The sequence below is a fragment of the Pseudophryne corroboree genome, chromosome 5 (assembly GCF_028390025.1).
Source record: "Pseudophryne corroboree isolate aPseCor3 chromosome 5, aPseCor3.hap2, whole genome shotgun sequence".
Taxonomy (NCBI): domain Eukaryota; kingdom Metazoa; phylum Chordata; class Amphibia; order Anura; family Myobatrachidae; genus Pseudophryne; species Pseudophryne corroboree.
Window position 1 is genome coordinate 770,266,812 of NC_086448.1, and position 14,713 is coordinate 770,281,524.

The following is a 14,713-nucleotide window of genomic DNA, read 5'->3' on the forward strand; positions in this document are numbered from 1 at the left end:
GGTGATTAATATAATATTCTCTGTATTATATGGTAGTCACTATAATATTTTCTACATTATCTAGCAGTCACTTCAATGCTCTCCGCAGGCTCGGGGACATCCGTAAAGGGCCCTAAGGTTCAGGGGGCCCCAAGGATAAGGAGCACAAAAAACGGGACTTCGCCACCTAATAATGCTTTTAAGTAAGAAAACAATTAATAGGCCCCCAAACCCTTCCTGCCTCCTTTTAGCCCGTCACATGGTCCAGTCCCTGTGGTCCATGCTGTATTACCGTCATTACACATGTCGCTGCGCTGTCGCTTCCCTGTCTGTGCCTGACATCACCACCGAAGAGCCGGGTAGCCCAGCTGGAAAACTGCCCACTGGGCTCACTGACAGTGTGAGTCAAAGGCTCCACACAGAAGCCGTCCACAGCCGCACCGCCGTCCAACTCCGCTCCCTACAGACAAGAGACACCCTAGCTGTGGTGAGCCCCCTTACATACAGTCTATATGTGTGTGTGTGTGTGTGTGTGTGTGTGTGTGTGTGTGTGTGTGTGTGTGTGTGTGTGTGTGTGTGTGTACAGTTGTGCTCATAAGTTTACATACCCTAGCAGAAGTTGTGATTTTCTGGCCACTTGTCAGAGAATATGAATGATAACTCACAAACTTTTCTTTCACTCATGGTTAGTGGTTGGGTGAAGCCATTTATTGTCAAACAACTGTGTTTACTCTTTTGAAATCATAATGACAACAGAAACTACCCAAATGACCCTGATCAAAAGTTTACATACCCCAGTTCTTAATACTGTGTATTGGCCCCTTTAACATCAATGACAGCTTGAAGTCTTTTGTGGTAGTTGTGGATGAGGCTCTTTATTTTCTCAGATGGTAAAGCTGCCCATTCTTCTTGGCAAAAAGCCTCCAGTTCCTGTAAATTCTTGGGCTGTCTTGCATGAACTGCACGTTTGAGATCTCCCCAGAGTGGCTCAATGATATTGAGGTCAGGAGACTGAGATGGCCACTCCAGAACCTTCACTTTACTCTGCTGTAGCCAATGACAGCTCGACTTGGCCTTGTGTTTTGGATCATTGTCATGTTGGAACGTCCAAGTACGTCCCATGCGCAGCTTCCGGGCTAATGAGTACAAATTTTTCTCCAGTATTTTCTGATAACATGCTGCATTCATCTTGCCATACATTTTGACCAAGTTTCCAGTGCCTTTGTAGCTCACACATCCCCAAAACATCAGCGATCCACCTCCGTTTTTCACAGTAGGAATGGTGTACCTTTCATTATAGGCCTTGTTGACTCCTCTCCAAAGGGAACGTTTATGGTTGTGGCCAAAAAGTTACATTTTGGTCTCATCACTCCAAATGACTTTGTTCCAGAAGTTTTGAGGCTTGTCTCTGTGCTGTTTGGAGTATTGTAAGCGGGATGCTTTGTGGCATTTGCGTAGTAATGGCTTTCTTCTGGCGACTCGACCATGCAGCCCATTTTTCTTCAAATGCCTCCTTATTGTGCATCTTGAAACAACCACACCACTTTTTTTCAGAGAGTCCTGTATTTCAGCTGAAGTTATTAGTGGATTTTTCTTTGCATCCCGAACAATTTTCCTGGCAGTTGTGGCTGAAATTTTTGTTGGTCTACCTGACCGTGATTTGGTTTACACAGAATCCCTCATTTTCCACTTCTTAATTAGAGTTTGAACACTGCTGATTGGCATTGTCAATTGCTTGGATATCTTTTTATATCCCTTTCCTGTTTTATATACAGTAGTTCAATTACCTTTTCCCGCAGATCCTTTGACAATTCTTTTGCTTTCCCCGTGACTCAGAATCCAGACACGTCAGTGCAGCACTGGATGAAAGATGCAAGGGTCTTTCAGGAGTCCAGAAACTCACTGACCTTTTATACACACACACTGATTACAAGCAAACAGATCACAGGTGAGGATGGTTACCTTTAGTAGCCATTCAAACCCGTTTGTGTCAACTTGTGTGCATGTTATCAGGCCAAAATCTCCAGGGTATGTAAACTTTTTGATCAGGGTCATTTGGGTAGTTTCTGTTGTCATTATGATTTAAAAAGAGTAAACACAGTTGTTTGACAATAAATGGCTTCACCCAACCACTAACCATGAGTGAAAGAAAAGCTTGTGAGTTATCATTCATATTCTCTGACAAATGGGCAGCTAGGGTATGTAAACCTATGAGAACAATTGTGTGTATATATATATATATATATATATATATATAAATGATACTGACAAATGGCCAGCTAGGGTATGTAAACTTATGAGCACAACTGTATATATATATATATATATACAGTGTTGTAGTGCCCGGCACTCCCAAAGTATTAACGTTAATCCGGGTGCCCTCCGCAGAAATAATCCATGGAACAGTAAAGAAAGAGCAGCGGCACTCCGTTGAAATGAATCAGCAAACGTGTATTATGGGCAAAATAACATCACAATGGTCACATAAAGAACCAACGTTTCGGGGTCACGCCTTGACAAAGGGGTCTCAGGACCCCGAAACGTTGGTTCTTTATGTGACCATTGTGATGTTATTTTGCCCATAATACACGTTTGCTGATTCATTTCAACGGAGTGCCGCTGCTCTTTCTTTACTGTTCCATATATATATATATGTATGAATTATACTGCTGCTGCCCTACACCGCCATAAGTTCATTGTGCTGGGAATGGGATGGTCCGTCTCCTTGACAGGTAGAGCTGTCATTCACACCCTAGCCCCGCCCCCAACTCTTGCACAGAAGAAGTCGCGCATGCGCATACCTGAAAAACACTGATGGCAAAGCCATCGATGGTACCACATACAATAGTTACTTAACATCGATGATTTGTGCCGCCATCACAGTTGTTAATGACCATCGATGGTGGTACAACGATGGACGCGGCTTTACCCCATGTAGAGTGTTAGACAAAATGCTCTTTTCTAGGCACAAATGCTCTGAGTTCATGACAAGACAGGACATAACGGAAATGCTGACGCTATATAAATAACTGTTAGTAAATAACCACCTAGCTCCCAGTGCTGACCGCCTGTAGTGTATCGTTATACTACTCTAGCTGCACACTCTCGTATATTTTCCCTGATTATTAAATGCAAAAATGACGATACATTTTTGTATTCTTCTTGTAGCAACGTTACGTTCTGACTATACAGGTACCACAGGGGGGAGATCAGGGACTATACATTGCTGTGACCCCTGTTATATTGTTGTCAGTGCCCATGGTATTGCCAGGCGGGGACATGAGTCTCCCTTATCTTGGTTTTCCTCCTAACACGTGAAATAAGCCAGTCCTTTCTGTTTGCACTGTCAGTACATTTACTAGCAGCTGTCAGCCAGGTACTGTAATCACAAAGTGGAGCCAGTCACTGGAACTGTCAGCCTTTGGGGTGGAGGAAAGCACACACTAGCCTAAAGTGCTGTTTACCTGCTCCGGCTGTTTGCATTACAGCCCTCTCCTCCAGTGTGTCAGTGTCAGCAGCAGGCAAGCATTCAGCCAGCTTCATTCACAGTCACACAGCCTGAACCAAGCACCCACAGGAGGAAGGCACTTAGAGGAGAGGGAGCTGCTGCTTCAGTGGATGGCTGTCTGGCTCACATCTCCTGTGCTGTGTGCTCATTGGTGCCAGCCTGGATGAGAAGGGGCAGGAGCTGTACGCTCTGAGCCAGACTTAGCACAACAGTCACTGGTGGAAGCGAGCGAGACGCATCTGTAGGAGTCACACAGAGCCTAATGCCAGCTCTGCTACCTCTATAGACGCAGTATAGTCTGTGAGGGTAGCAGGGTGTGTGCACTGGGTGGCAGGTGACATCTAGCAGGGTGAGTGCACGGGACTGTTGGTGCTCCCTGGCAGGGTGTGTGTTCCCAGGACTACTGGTGCCCCCTGGCAAGGAGTAGCTCAGGACTACAGGTGCCTGCTGGCAGAGTGCGTGCACAGCGTTATTGGTGCCCCCTGGCAGGGTGTGTGGACAGACCTATAGGTGCGCCTTGTGCCTATGACCGCGCCAGGACGCAACGAAGCAGTGCTTTTTGGCTCCGGGAGGAGGGGGACCTGTTCCCGGACTTCTCACGTGAATAGCACCGGGATTATCCGCCAAGACGCCTCGGATCTCGTACAGGGGCTCGTCCAAGATGGGCAGAGAGCAGCGGCAGCAGCAGCGGGAGAGGGCAGCAGGGCTCCGCATCCAGCGCTCCCAGAGCCGCAGCAGTCTTTCTGCGTCCTTCGAGGCGCTGGCCGGATACTTCCCATGTATGACCTCGCTGGAGGAGGATGAAGGTGAGATATGATCTGGTTACATGTATGTATAGTTATGTCATGATCTGCATAGTAGTGTCCAGGCTAAGGTATCCCACTTGTTGTGTCCCCAGCAGGGAGGCTCCAGGGCAGATTGGGGACACAGTTTATAGACAGGGAGAGGGGCAACTAGGAGACCCTAGCTGTTACTGCACAGGTTATAGTCAGGGAGAGGTGTCAACTAGGGTATCAAAGCTGTTACTGCACAGGCTATAGCCAGGGAGAGGGGAAACTAGGGGACCCCAGCTGTTACGGCACATGTTATAGTCAGGTAAAGGGGCAACTAAGAGAACGCAGCTGTTACTGCACATGTTATAGCCAGGGAGAGGTGCAACTAGGAGATATCAGATATTACGGCAAAAACTATAGCCAGAGAGAGGGGCACATAGGAGACTCCAGCTGTTACTGCACAGGTTATAGTTAGGGAGAGGTGGCAACTAGGGTATCAAAGCTGTTACAGCACAGGCTATAGCCAGGGAGAGGGGCAACTAGGGGACCCCAGCTGTTACGGCACATGTTATAGTCAGGTAAAGGGGCTACTAGGAGACCCCAGCTGTTACTGCACATGTTCTAGCCAGGGAGAGGTGCAACTAGGAGATATCAGATATTACGGCAAAAAATATAGCCAGAGAGAGGGGCACATAGGAGACCCCAGCTGTTACTGCACAGGATATAGTTAGGGAGAGAGGGCAACTAGGAGACCCCAGCTGTTACTGCACAGGTTATAGTTAGGGAGAGAGGGCAACTAGGAGACCCCAGCTGTTACTGCACAGGTTATAGCCAGAGAGAGGGCAACTAGGAGACCCCAGCTGTTACTGCACAGGTTATAGTTAGGGAGAGAGGGCAACTAGTAGACCCCAGCTGTTACTGCACAGGTTATAGTTAGGGAGAGAGGGCAACTAGGAGACCCCAGCTGTTACTGCACAGGTTATAGTTAGGGAGAGAGGGCAACTAGGAGACCCCAGCTGTTACTGCACAGGTTATAGTTAGGGAGAGAGGGCAACTAGGAGACCCCAGCTGTTACTGCACAGGTTATAGCCAGAGAGAGGGCAACTAGGAGACCCCAGCTGTTACTGCACAGGTTATAGTTAGGGAGAGAGGGCAACTAGGAGACCCCAGCTGTTACTGCACAGGTTATAGTTAGGGAGAGAGGGCAACTAGGAGACCCCAGCTGTTACTGCACAGGTTATAGTTAGGGAGAGAGGGCAACTAGGAGACCCCAGCTGTTACTGCACAGGTTATAGTTAGGGAGAGAGGGCAACTAGGAGAACCCAGCTGTTACTGCACAGGTTATAGTTAGGGAGAGAGGGGCAACTAGGAGACCCCAGCTGTTACTGCACAGGTTATAGTTAGGGAGAGAGGGGCAACTAGGAGACCCCAGCTGTTACTGCACAGGTTATAGCCAGAGAGAGGGCAACTAGGAGACCCCAGCTGTTACTGCACAGGTTATAGTTAGGGAGAGAGGGGCAACTAGGAGACCCCAGCTGTTACTGCACAGGTTATAGCCAGAGAGAGGGCAACTAGGAGACCCCAGCTGTTACTGCACAGGTTATAGTTAGGGAGAGAGGGCAACTAGGAGACCCCAGCTGTTACTGCACAGGTTATAGCCAGAGAGAGGGCAACTAGGAGACCCCAGCTGTTACTGCACAGGTTATAGTTAGGGAGAGAGGGCAACTAGGAGACCCCAGCTGTTACTGCACAGGTTATAGCCAGAGAGAGGGCAACTAGGAGACCCCAGCTGTTACTGCACAGGTTATAGTTAGGGAGAGAGGGGCAACTAGGAGACCCCAGCTGTTACTGCACAGGTTATAGTTAGGGAGAGAGGGCAACTAGGAGACCCCAGCTGTTACTGCACAGGTTATAGTTAGGGAGAGAGGGCAACTAGGAGACCCCAGCTGTTACTGCACAGGTTATAGCCAGAGAGAGGGCAACTAGGAGACCCCAGCTGTTACTGCACAGGTTATAGTTAGGGAGAGAGGGGCAACTAGGAGACCCCAGCTGTTACTGCACAGGTTATAGTTAGGGAGAGAGGGCAACTAGGAGACCCCAGCTGTTACTGCACAGGTTATAGTTAGGGAGAGAGGGCAACTAGGAGACCCCAGCTGTTACTGCACAGGTTATAGCTAGGGAGAGAGGGCAACTAGGAGACCCCAGCTGTTACTGCACAGGTTATAGTTACTGTAGGTAGAAGGGGCATCTAGGAGACTCCAGGCGCTGCTGATCTACTCTGGATCCAGTGCAGCACAGTCAGGTTGGACTATGGAATATCCATCAGTTGGGCATTCTGTATATAGGGAAATATGTTCTGCATACTGTCAAATGTCAGATGAATATGTAGCATTTCCTCAATATGTGAATGCAATTTCCAATTTATGACCCATTTATTATTTATGACTGCCTTATTTATTTGGATATACAAAATATATTTTTTCATATGCAATACATAGTTTGGGGGATAAAAAATCTCTAGTAATCCATCTGCCTGTTCCAAAATACCCACTTATACAGAAATACAACCATTTATCTTAATAAACACATTTATTATGTATACTGTGTCTTTCTTTTTATCTGTTGAGATATTGGGATAAATATGCTGTGTATCATTTTTATTGTAGTTTGCGTCACTTTGTTTATGTCTTTACACTGTATGCCAGATTTAGTTATCTCTGTATTTTTGTGGTTTTGAAGAAAAGATGGTTATTACCTCGCATAGATATTAGGCTCTTTGTACAGAATCTGTGTGAACTAAAAGCCACTCAATTTGTAGAGACGTTTTGCACAAATGTTGTTTTTTTTGCTGCAAATCTCCAGCGTTACATTCTCCGAGTTTCATGTTTGCTGCGGTTTACCGCAGAGTGTCATTTCTCCGTGTAGTCCAGATTCTGCACAGGTTATTGTCAGTGAATGCAGCTGGGACAGCAATAATCAATTCTGCGGTAAAACATTAAATATTCTGTGTCTCTATGAACGAGGCACAAATTTTTCTGCGCAATTTAGATAATGTCACTCATCTCTATCCCGGACCTCCGCTGGTGGGTAACACAGGTGGCTGCAGGTGTAGTGGTCACTGTGATTGGCAGCATTACTTACTGAGCATATTCTGTAGCCACTGTCACCGTTATTCTCATAATAATGTACAACCAACCATATGAATATTGTAAATCCTATTAGGTATTTTATGGCTCCTGCTCTCCATCCTGCTACATGTATCTATAGGAGCAACTTCAGAATATTTGAGGTCATTGTGCCTGATTCAGAGTCAGACACAACAGCGATCCTTTTCCGTGACGGAACTGCGAAGCATCACAACCAAAGTCATCGCAACATGCTCAGCAACTGTGTACTGCGCCGCAACCGCGATGCACATGTAAAAAACATCAAATCCCAGTGTGCCTCCATTGCTGTGGGAGCTGCGATGCTGGGATCTTGTATAATGCGTACGAGATCGCGGTCACGGTTTTTGCAGACACTTCCCAATTCCTCCTCCAAATGGGCTTCTCCTGTCAATCACTCAACAACTAATTCCTTACTGCGAGCGCCATCACAAAGGTACCTTGGCTCGTCGCACTACTGCTGTGATTCATGCACAGTCTACCATCGATGTTGAAACTGCATCTGAATCAGGCTCATCGTACACTGTGTCCTTTGATTTGTCTTCCCCTATTTGCAGTTGCTTTGTTCCTAGCCCAGAGGTTCTCAAACGCGGTCCTCAAGGAACCCCAACAGTCCAGGTTTTAGGTATATCCATGGCTCAGCATAGATGGTTAAATCAAATTGACTTAGGTGCTAATTAAATGACCTGTGGCCAAGCATGGATAAACTTAAAACGTGGACCATTGGGGTGCCTTGAGGACCGCGTCTGAGAACCTCTGGCCTAGTCACTATTACACTGATTGTGTCATTGAGAATCAGATTAGCACGGGATTAATCAAAATTGTTTCTAAAAGGCAAAATATACAGTCTGTCAGATGAAGAATATTTGGCTTCCAGCAACTAAAGGCACTTTGTTTTCTATTGCACCACTTATTTTAATTTTTATATTTTATTTTAATTGAAGCCACCAGCGCACCTATAAATTATATTGCGATATCTGAAAGAACACTCTCATTGCGTTCCAAAAAGGATGTAGTAATGCCAGTGTCCTGCCAAGGACGCGGTGTGATCCATTAATGTCTGTCTACATATGCTTATGTGCTGCATAAATGATTTACTTCTGAGACAGTATAGGTGGCACAGCACAGAGATCAATGCTGTCTGCCCTGCACAATTCCCGGGGGGTTGTCTGACAGAGTTACGTGTACAAGCCCTTATCCACCTTTTACAGAGAGTGGCTGATAACAGCGAGCACTAGCTTGTACTCAGCAGGGATGTGATTGCTGAGATTGTAAAGTCAGGTTGGCAATACCCCAGTTGGGGCATATGGTATACTGTCTCCATATATTTATCTGCTGGTTCTCTAATAACCAGATTTGTGCACTTTGGCCCTGCATGTGTTTGGCCAGACTGATCATCGAATCAGCTGTTACTGTATGTGACCAAAGGTCACAGTGTGTGGCATCATTTGTTATGTTGGTGAATTAGACCTTTGCACACATACTGTAGTTAAAGAAAGACAAAATTGCATTTAAAAACTCCGGAAGTGGTGCATGAGATGGTATAAGTAACACTTAGAGGCTTGTAATGCTAAGCTGGACGAGAATGCATTAAAAAAAAAAACCAATGAAATCTAGAAAGTTGAATGTAAAAATAGCATATTTGTGACCAATAGGGTCACCAGGGGGTGCGTGGGTCAAGTACTGATTAACCATGTGTGAGGGGCCGGGGAGCAGGGGATAGCCCCCCACCACATGCCCCCAACTACATGCCAGAGTACACAGTGTTAATAGTGATTATATTTCAGAGCAGCATGTGGCCACAACTCTAAGGGTTCTATATACTAAGCCTTGGATGGAGATAAAGTGCCAACCAATCAGCTCCTAACTGTCATTTTTCAAACCTAGTCTGTGACATGGCAGTTAGGAGCTGATTGGCTGGTCATTTATCTCTTTCTACTTTATCTCCATTCAAGGCTTAGTAAATAGACCCTAAAGTCCCAGCTAATCGGCTCCTAACTGTCATTTTTCACATTTGTAACATGGCAGTTAGGAGCTGATTGGCTGGTGCTTTATTTCCAGCGACTTTCTCTCCATCCAAGGCTTAGTAGGTAAACCCCTAAGCCCTTTACTGTAGCAACAGTGTCTTGGTGGCCCAGGGGCCTGATTCAGTTCTCCATGGACCTGCATAGCGCCAGGTACCGATGTGTGGTACTTTGTGCATGCGCCGGACTTCATGTTTGCACATGCGCAGTATGGGTCTGCGATGGCAGACACAGGACGGCATCAGGCTGTTAGCGATTGACAATCTGATGCCGTCAAAACAGAGGTGTGTTGCCGCCCTTGCAGGGGAGGGATGAGACCAGGATCTCCATCAGAGGATTGAGATTTCCTGACCTCCACCATCAATGGTAAAATACTCAACATTGACTATATACTGTACCATTGATGGTTTAAAGCCAGGTATACAGCAGATATACCTACACATACAGTACCTACTGTACACTTACACCCAGCCAAGTTATAAGCACAGAACAGTTTTCATTAAACATTTGATAATATGCATTTGCTGTTTAGTTTGATTGAAATAAAAAAAAAATATTATAATGCATCAGATATAATATTCCTTCTCGCATATCATGAAAATAGCAAAAAATATTTGTATAATACTGCTACAAATGCATAATATTCATATTTGCCTACCCTCCCTCATTCTGCAGGAGACTCCCTGAAATAGTAACAATCTCCCTCACTCCCTGAATAGTCCAACAATCTCCCTCATTGTACCTTACCCCCGCCCCATTATATAGCTGTTACATTCTTGGGGGGGGGGGGAGGAAAATCGGAGATACATACATTCAAATGAGCTCATCAGTGCCATTTCTCTGCATTGGTTATAAGGCATAATGGGGTAGATGTATTAACCTGGAAAAGACATGAGGAAGTGATAAACCAGTGATAAGTGCAAGGTGATAAACGCATGGGCCAGTCAGCTCCAGTATGTAAATTGACAGGAGCTGATTGGCTGGTGTGTTATCACCTTGCACTTATCACTGGTTTATCGCTTCCTTATGCCTTCTCCAGGTTAATACATCTGCCCCAATGATCCCTATGGCTACATACATTTTAAATAAGGTTTCTTGTGGCTATAAGAGTATATGGAACCTCTTGTAAAACACAATACACAAACAAATCCTGCAAAATATCAGTGTCTTTTCTTCAACAAGTAGATCTTACTAACTGTGGGGCTCATGTACATTTGGATGTCAGTCATTTTCATGACACGCCTCTCAGATGTAGCAGCACATGTCCGCACTGATAACTGTTACTTTCACAATCTCCCTGAAATGCTTTTTCAAAAGTAGGAAAGTATGATAATATTATTATACACACAGAAGCCACACATCAGTTTTGTCATCATTGTGTATTTGTCTCCAGGCACCTGCAATTGGTGCAGCTACCGACAGGTGTATATATGTGTTGGGGCTGCATCTGTTTGCAGTTATGTGAATACGTCTGTACAGGTCCCTCCCCCCAGGATGAATTACTAGTCGCATATTTTATGCTACACAAACAGGTGTACACCCAATTCTGCAGGGGCCCCAGTATGTATGATTTGGGGCCACTATAACAGTTGGGCAGACTGATCAGAAGAGATGAGGCACAGAAGAGTTACAGCCACAGACGTCAGTATTTTGTACCCAGTGTCAGTCTATATAATACCCCTTTCACACCGCCAATGCCGGATCCCACCCGGGAACTGGAAACGGGTCCTTCCCGGGTGGGATTCGGCATTGGCCGTAGCTGCAGGCTTCCCCGACCCGGCAATATGCCGGGTGGGTTGCCATAGCAGCGGTGGGCGGAGCCGGCGGCGAGGGGTGGAGGTGGAGCCCGTTTACGCAGCCACTGAACCGGTATTCAACCCGGGTATAACACTGCTTTATTCCCAGGTTGAATTGCCGGGTCAGGCGACCCGCGATTTTGGCTATGCCTCTTTCACACCGCACGCCGACCCGTGTTGACCCGGCAATATGCTGGGTCGATACCGGGTTATTTGTGCTGTGTGAAAGGGGTATAAATCTGTAGGAACAGGCTTAGTGGCAGAACCAGTCTACTTGTAGCTGTTCCCTGTATACAACATTATCGCATACAGTATATATACGGTTTGCTACATTAATTGTAATGCCCATTACAGTAAAATGCTATATTGTTAATTAAAGGGATGAGGGAATAAGTTCTAAGGCTCTGCCCGAGTGTCTGGCTTTCAGCCCTGTAGTTGTGTCGTTCTGTAGACTAAACATTCTACCGCAGGGCTCTGTAGGTCTCTCTGCGCTGCATGCAGAACATGTAAAGTGGCAGATACGATTGTGAGTAATGAGTAAGGTTTGTGCGTAATGATTTCAGCATGAAAGGTCACCGAGTCTTTATCTTATTACTGAGAATGATGTGTTATTACAGGCAACAGTATTCCGGTCTCTAGCACAGAGGTATTGTGCTTCTCATACCATTAACATCATGGACATAAATTGCACAGCTTTCCCCCATTCATGAGTGCCCAGATATCTCCCTGTGCTGTGATTGTACTGTTACCAGCTCTCTGGGACAGAATAAATAATGCTACGGCAAGAGCACATCACACCGGCTTCTGCTCTGCAGTCTTATGGGCCCTACACACTGGCAGATAATACTGAGAGATATGAACGATCTCGTTCATTAATGAAGGAGATACCGTTCATATCTGTCAGTGTGGAGGCACCTGCGATGAACGATGCGCGGCCCCACACTCGTTCATCGCTGATGCCCCGTCGCTTGTGCATGCAGGCCAATATGGACGAGATCGTCCATATTTGCCTGCACTGCTATGGAGCCGGCTGACGGGGGGAGTGAAGAAATTTGACTATCCCCGTCACTGCCCCGCCGCCGGCGGGTCACCCGTCGGCCGTATCCGCCGTCAGGCAGCTCGGCGGCGGATCTGTCAGTGTGTATGGCCCATTACAGTACCTCACATTGGATACAAATGCATGGATTTATTATGTGCTATGTACTGCTGAAACAGTCTATTACCTTTACTATAATGCTGTAGGAATCAGAGCATGGGTGTAGCTACCATAGGTGCAGGGAGTTCAGCTGCTCTGGGGCCCAGAGCTGAGAGGGCCCCACCTTCCCTGTCACAGTTACATGTGTTATATACAGGGTGTAGCTACCATAGGTGCAGGGAGTTCAGCTGCTCTGGGGCCCAGAGCTGAGAGGGGCCCACCTTCCCTGTCACAGTTACATGTGTTATATGCAAGGGTGTAGCTACCATAGGTGCAGGGAGTGCAGCTGCTATGGGGCCCAGAGCTGAATGAGGCCACCTTCCCTATCACAGTTACATGTGTTATATACAAGGGCTTAGCTACCATAGGTGCAGGGAGTGCGGCTGCTATGGGGCCCAGAGCTGAGAGGGGCCACTTTTCCTGTCACAGTTACATGTGTTATATGCAAGGGCGTAGCTACCATAGGTGCAGGGAGTGCCGCTGCTATGGGGCCCAGAGCTGAGAGGGGCCATGTATCCTATCACAGTTACATGTGTTATATAGAGGGGTGTAGCTACCATAGGTGCAGGGAGTGCAGCTGCTATGGGGCCCAAAGCTGAGTGAGGCCACCTTCCCTATCACAGTTATATACAGTACAGGGGGTTCACTACGGCTGGCCGGCGGTCGGGCTCCCGGCGACCAGCATCCCGGCGCCGGGAGCCCGACCGCCGGCTTACCGACAGCTTGGCGAGCGCAAATGAGCCCCTTGCGGGCTCGCTGCGCTCGCCACGCTACGGGCACGGTGGCGCGCTACGCGCGCCACACTATTTTATTCTCCCTCTATGGGGGTCGTGGACCCCCACGAGGGAAAATAATTGTCGGTATTCCGGCTGTCGGGCTCCCGGCGCCGGTATACTGAGCGCCGGGAGCCCGACCGCCGGCAAACAGAAGACCACCCCAGTACAGGGGTGTAGTTACCATAGGTGCAGGGAGTGCAGCTGCTATGGGGCCCAGATCTGAGAGGGCCACCTTCCCTATCACAGTTACATGTGTTATATAGAGTGGTGTAGCTACCGTAGGTGCAGCGAGTGCAGCTGCTATGGGGCCCAGAACTGAGAGGAGACACCTTCCTTATCACAGTTACATGTTTTATATACAGGATGTCGCTACCATAGGTGCAGGGAGTGCAGATGCTATGGGGCCCAGAGCTGAGAGGGGCCACCTTCCCTGTCACAGTTACATGTGTTATATACAGTGATAAAACATGTAGCTACCATAGGTGCAGGGAGAGCAGCTGCTATGGGGCCCAGAGCTGAGAGGGGCCCATCTTCTCTGTCAAAGATACGTGTTATATATATTTTTCTCCATTGGGGATGCATAGAGGCACTTACAAACTTTTGCCTTGGGGTCTAAAATATATCTAGTTATGCCTCTGGACCTGCTCATTGTAATGTGGTATAAAATGAACATAAGGGTACTATCCTGTTACATATTATGAACTAGGGGCACTGTCATGTGGCATAGTATGGACTAGGGGCACTGTAATGTGTCATACTATGAACTAGGAGCAATGTAATGTGGCATACTGTGGACTAGGGGCACTGTCATGTGGCATACTATGGACTAGGGGCACTGTCATGTGGCATACTATGGACTAGGGGCACTGTCATGTGGCATACTATGGAATAGGGTTATTGTAATGTGGCATACTATGGACTAGGGGCACTTTAATGTGTCATACTATGAACTAGGGGCAATGTAATGTGGCATACTATGAACTAGGGGTACTGTAATGTGGCATACTATGAACTAGGGGCAATGTAATGTGGCATACTATGAACTAGGGGCACTGTAATGTGGCATACTATGAACTAGGGGCACTGTAATGTGGCATACTATGAACTAGGGGCACTGTAATGTGGCATACTATGAACTAGGGGCACTGTAATGTGGCATACTATGAACTAGGGGCACTATATGCCATAATATACATTGCGCGTACTGTGTTGTATAATGTGTATTGGCAGCCATAAAATGTGACATAATGTGAACTAGGGCACTACTATGGTTCATAAAATAAACTAGGGCATTACTATAGGGAATAAAAGTAACTTCTGCTGAGAGGTGTCTCTATAGAATCATTGGGACAGGGCCCCTTCAAAATGTTGCTCTGGGGCCCACAAAGTACTCTGAATCAGAGTGTCTGTCTGGCATATTCTACTTTGCTTCTGGGTCTTCTTGGTAAATATATTTTTGTATACTGTACCCCATTTTGTAAATATTTGCCCCCAATAT

At 46.8% G+C, this 14,713-nt stretch overlaps 1 protein-coding gene across 50 annotated transcripts in view; it reads left to right on the forward strand.

Annotated features, from left to right (window-relative positions):
- RIMS2 (regulating synaptic membrane exocytosis 2) overlaps nucleotides 1–14,713 on the forward strand; it is a 995,106-nt gene that overhangs the window by 964,465 nt on the left and 15,928 nt on the right. Inside the window, exon 1 of one of the 50 annotated variants that reach the window (XM_063924294.1) lies at nucleotides 3,505–4,293. The exons of 48 other annotated variants lie outside the window; for them this stretch is intronic. In XM_063924294.1, coding sequence (XP_063780364.1) covers nucleotides 4,149–4,293 — 145 coding nt within the window. In that variant the 5' untranslated portion in view covers nucleotides 3,505–4,148. Of the gene's footprint in view, nucleotides 1–3,504; nucleotides 4,294–14,713 lie in introns of those variants that run through there. One more of the 50 variants, XM_063924295.1, reaches the window with a different exon arrangement.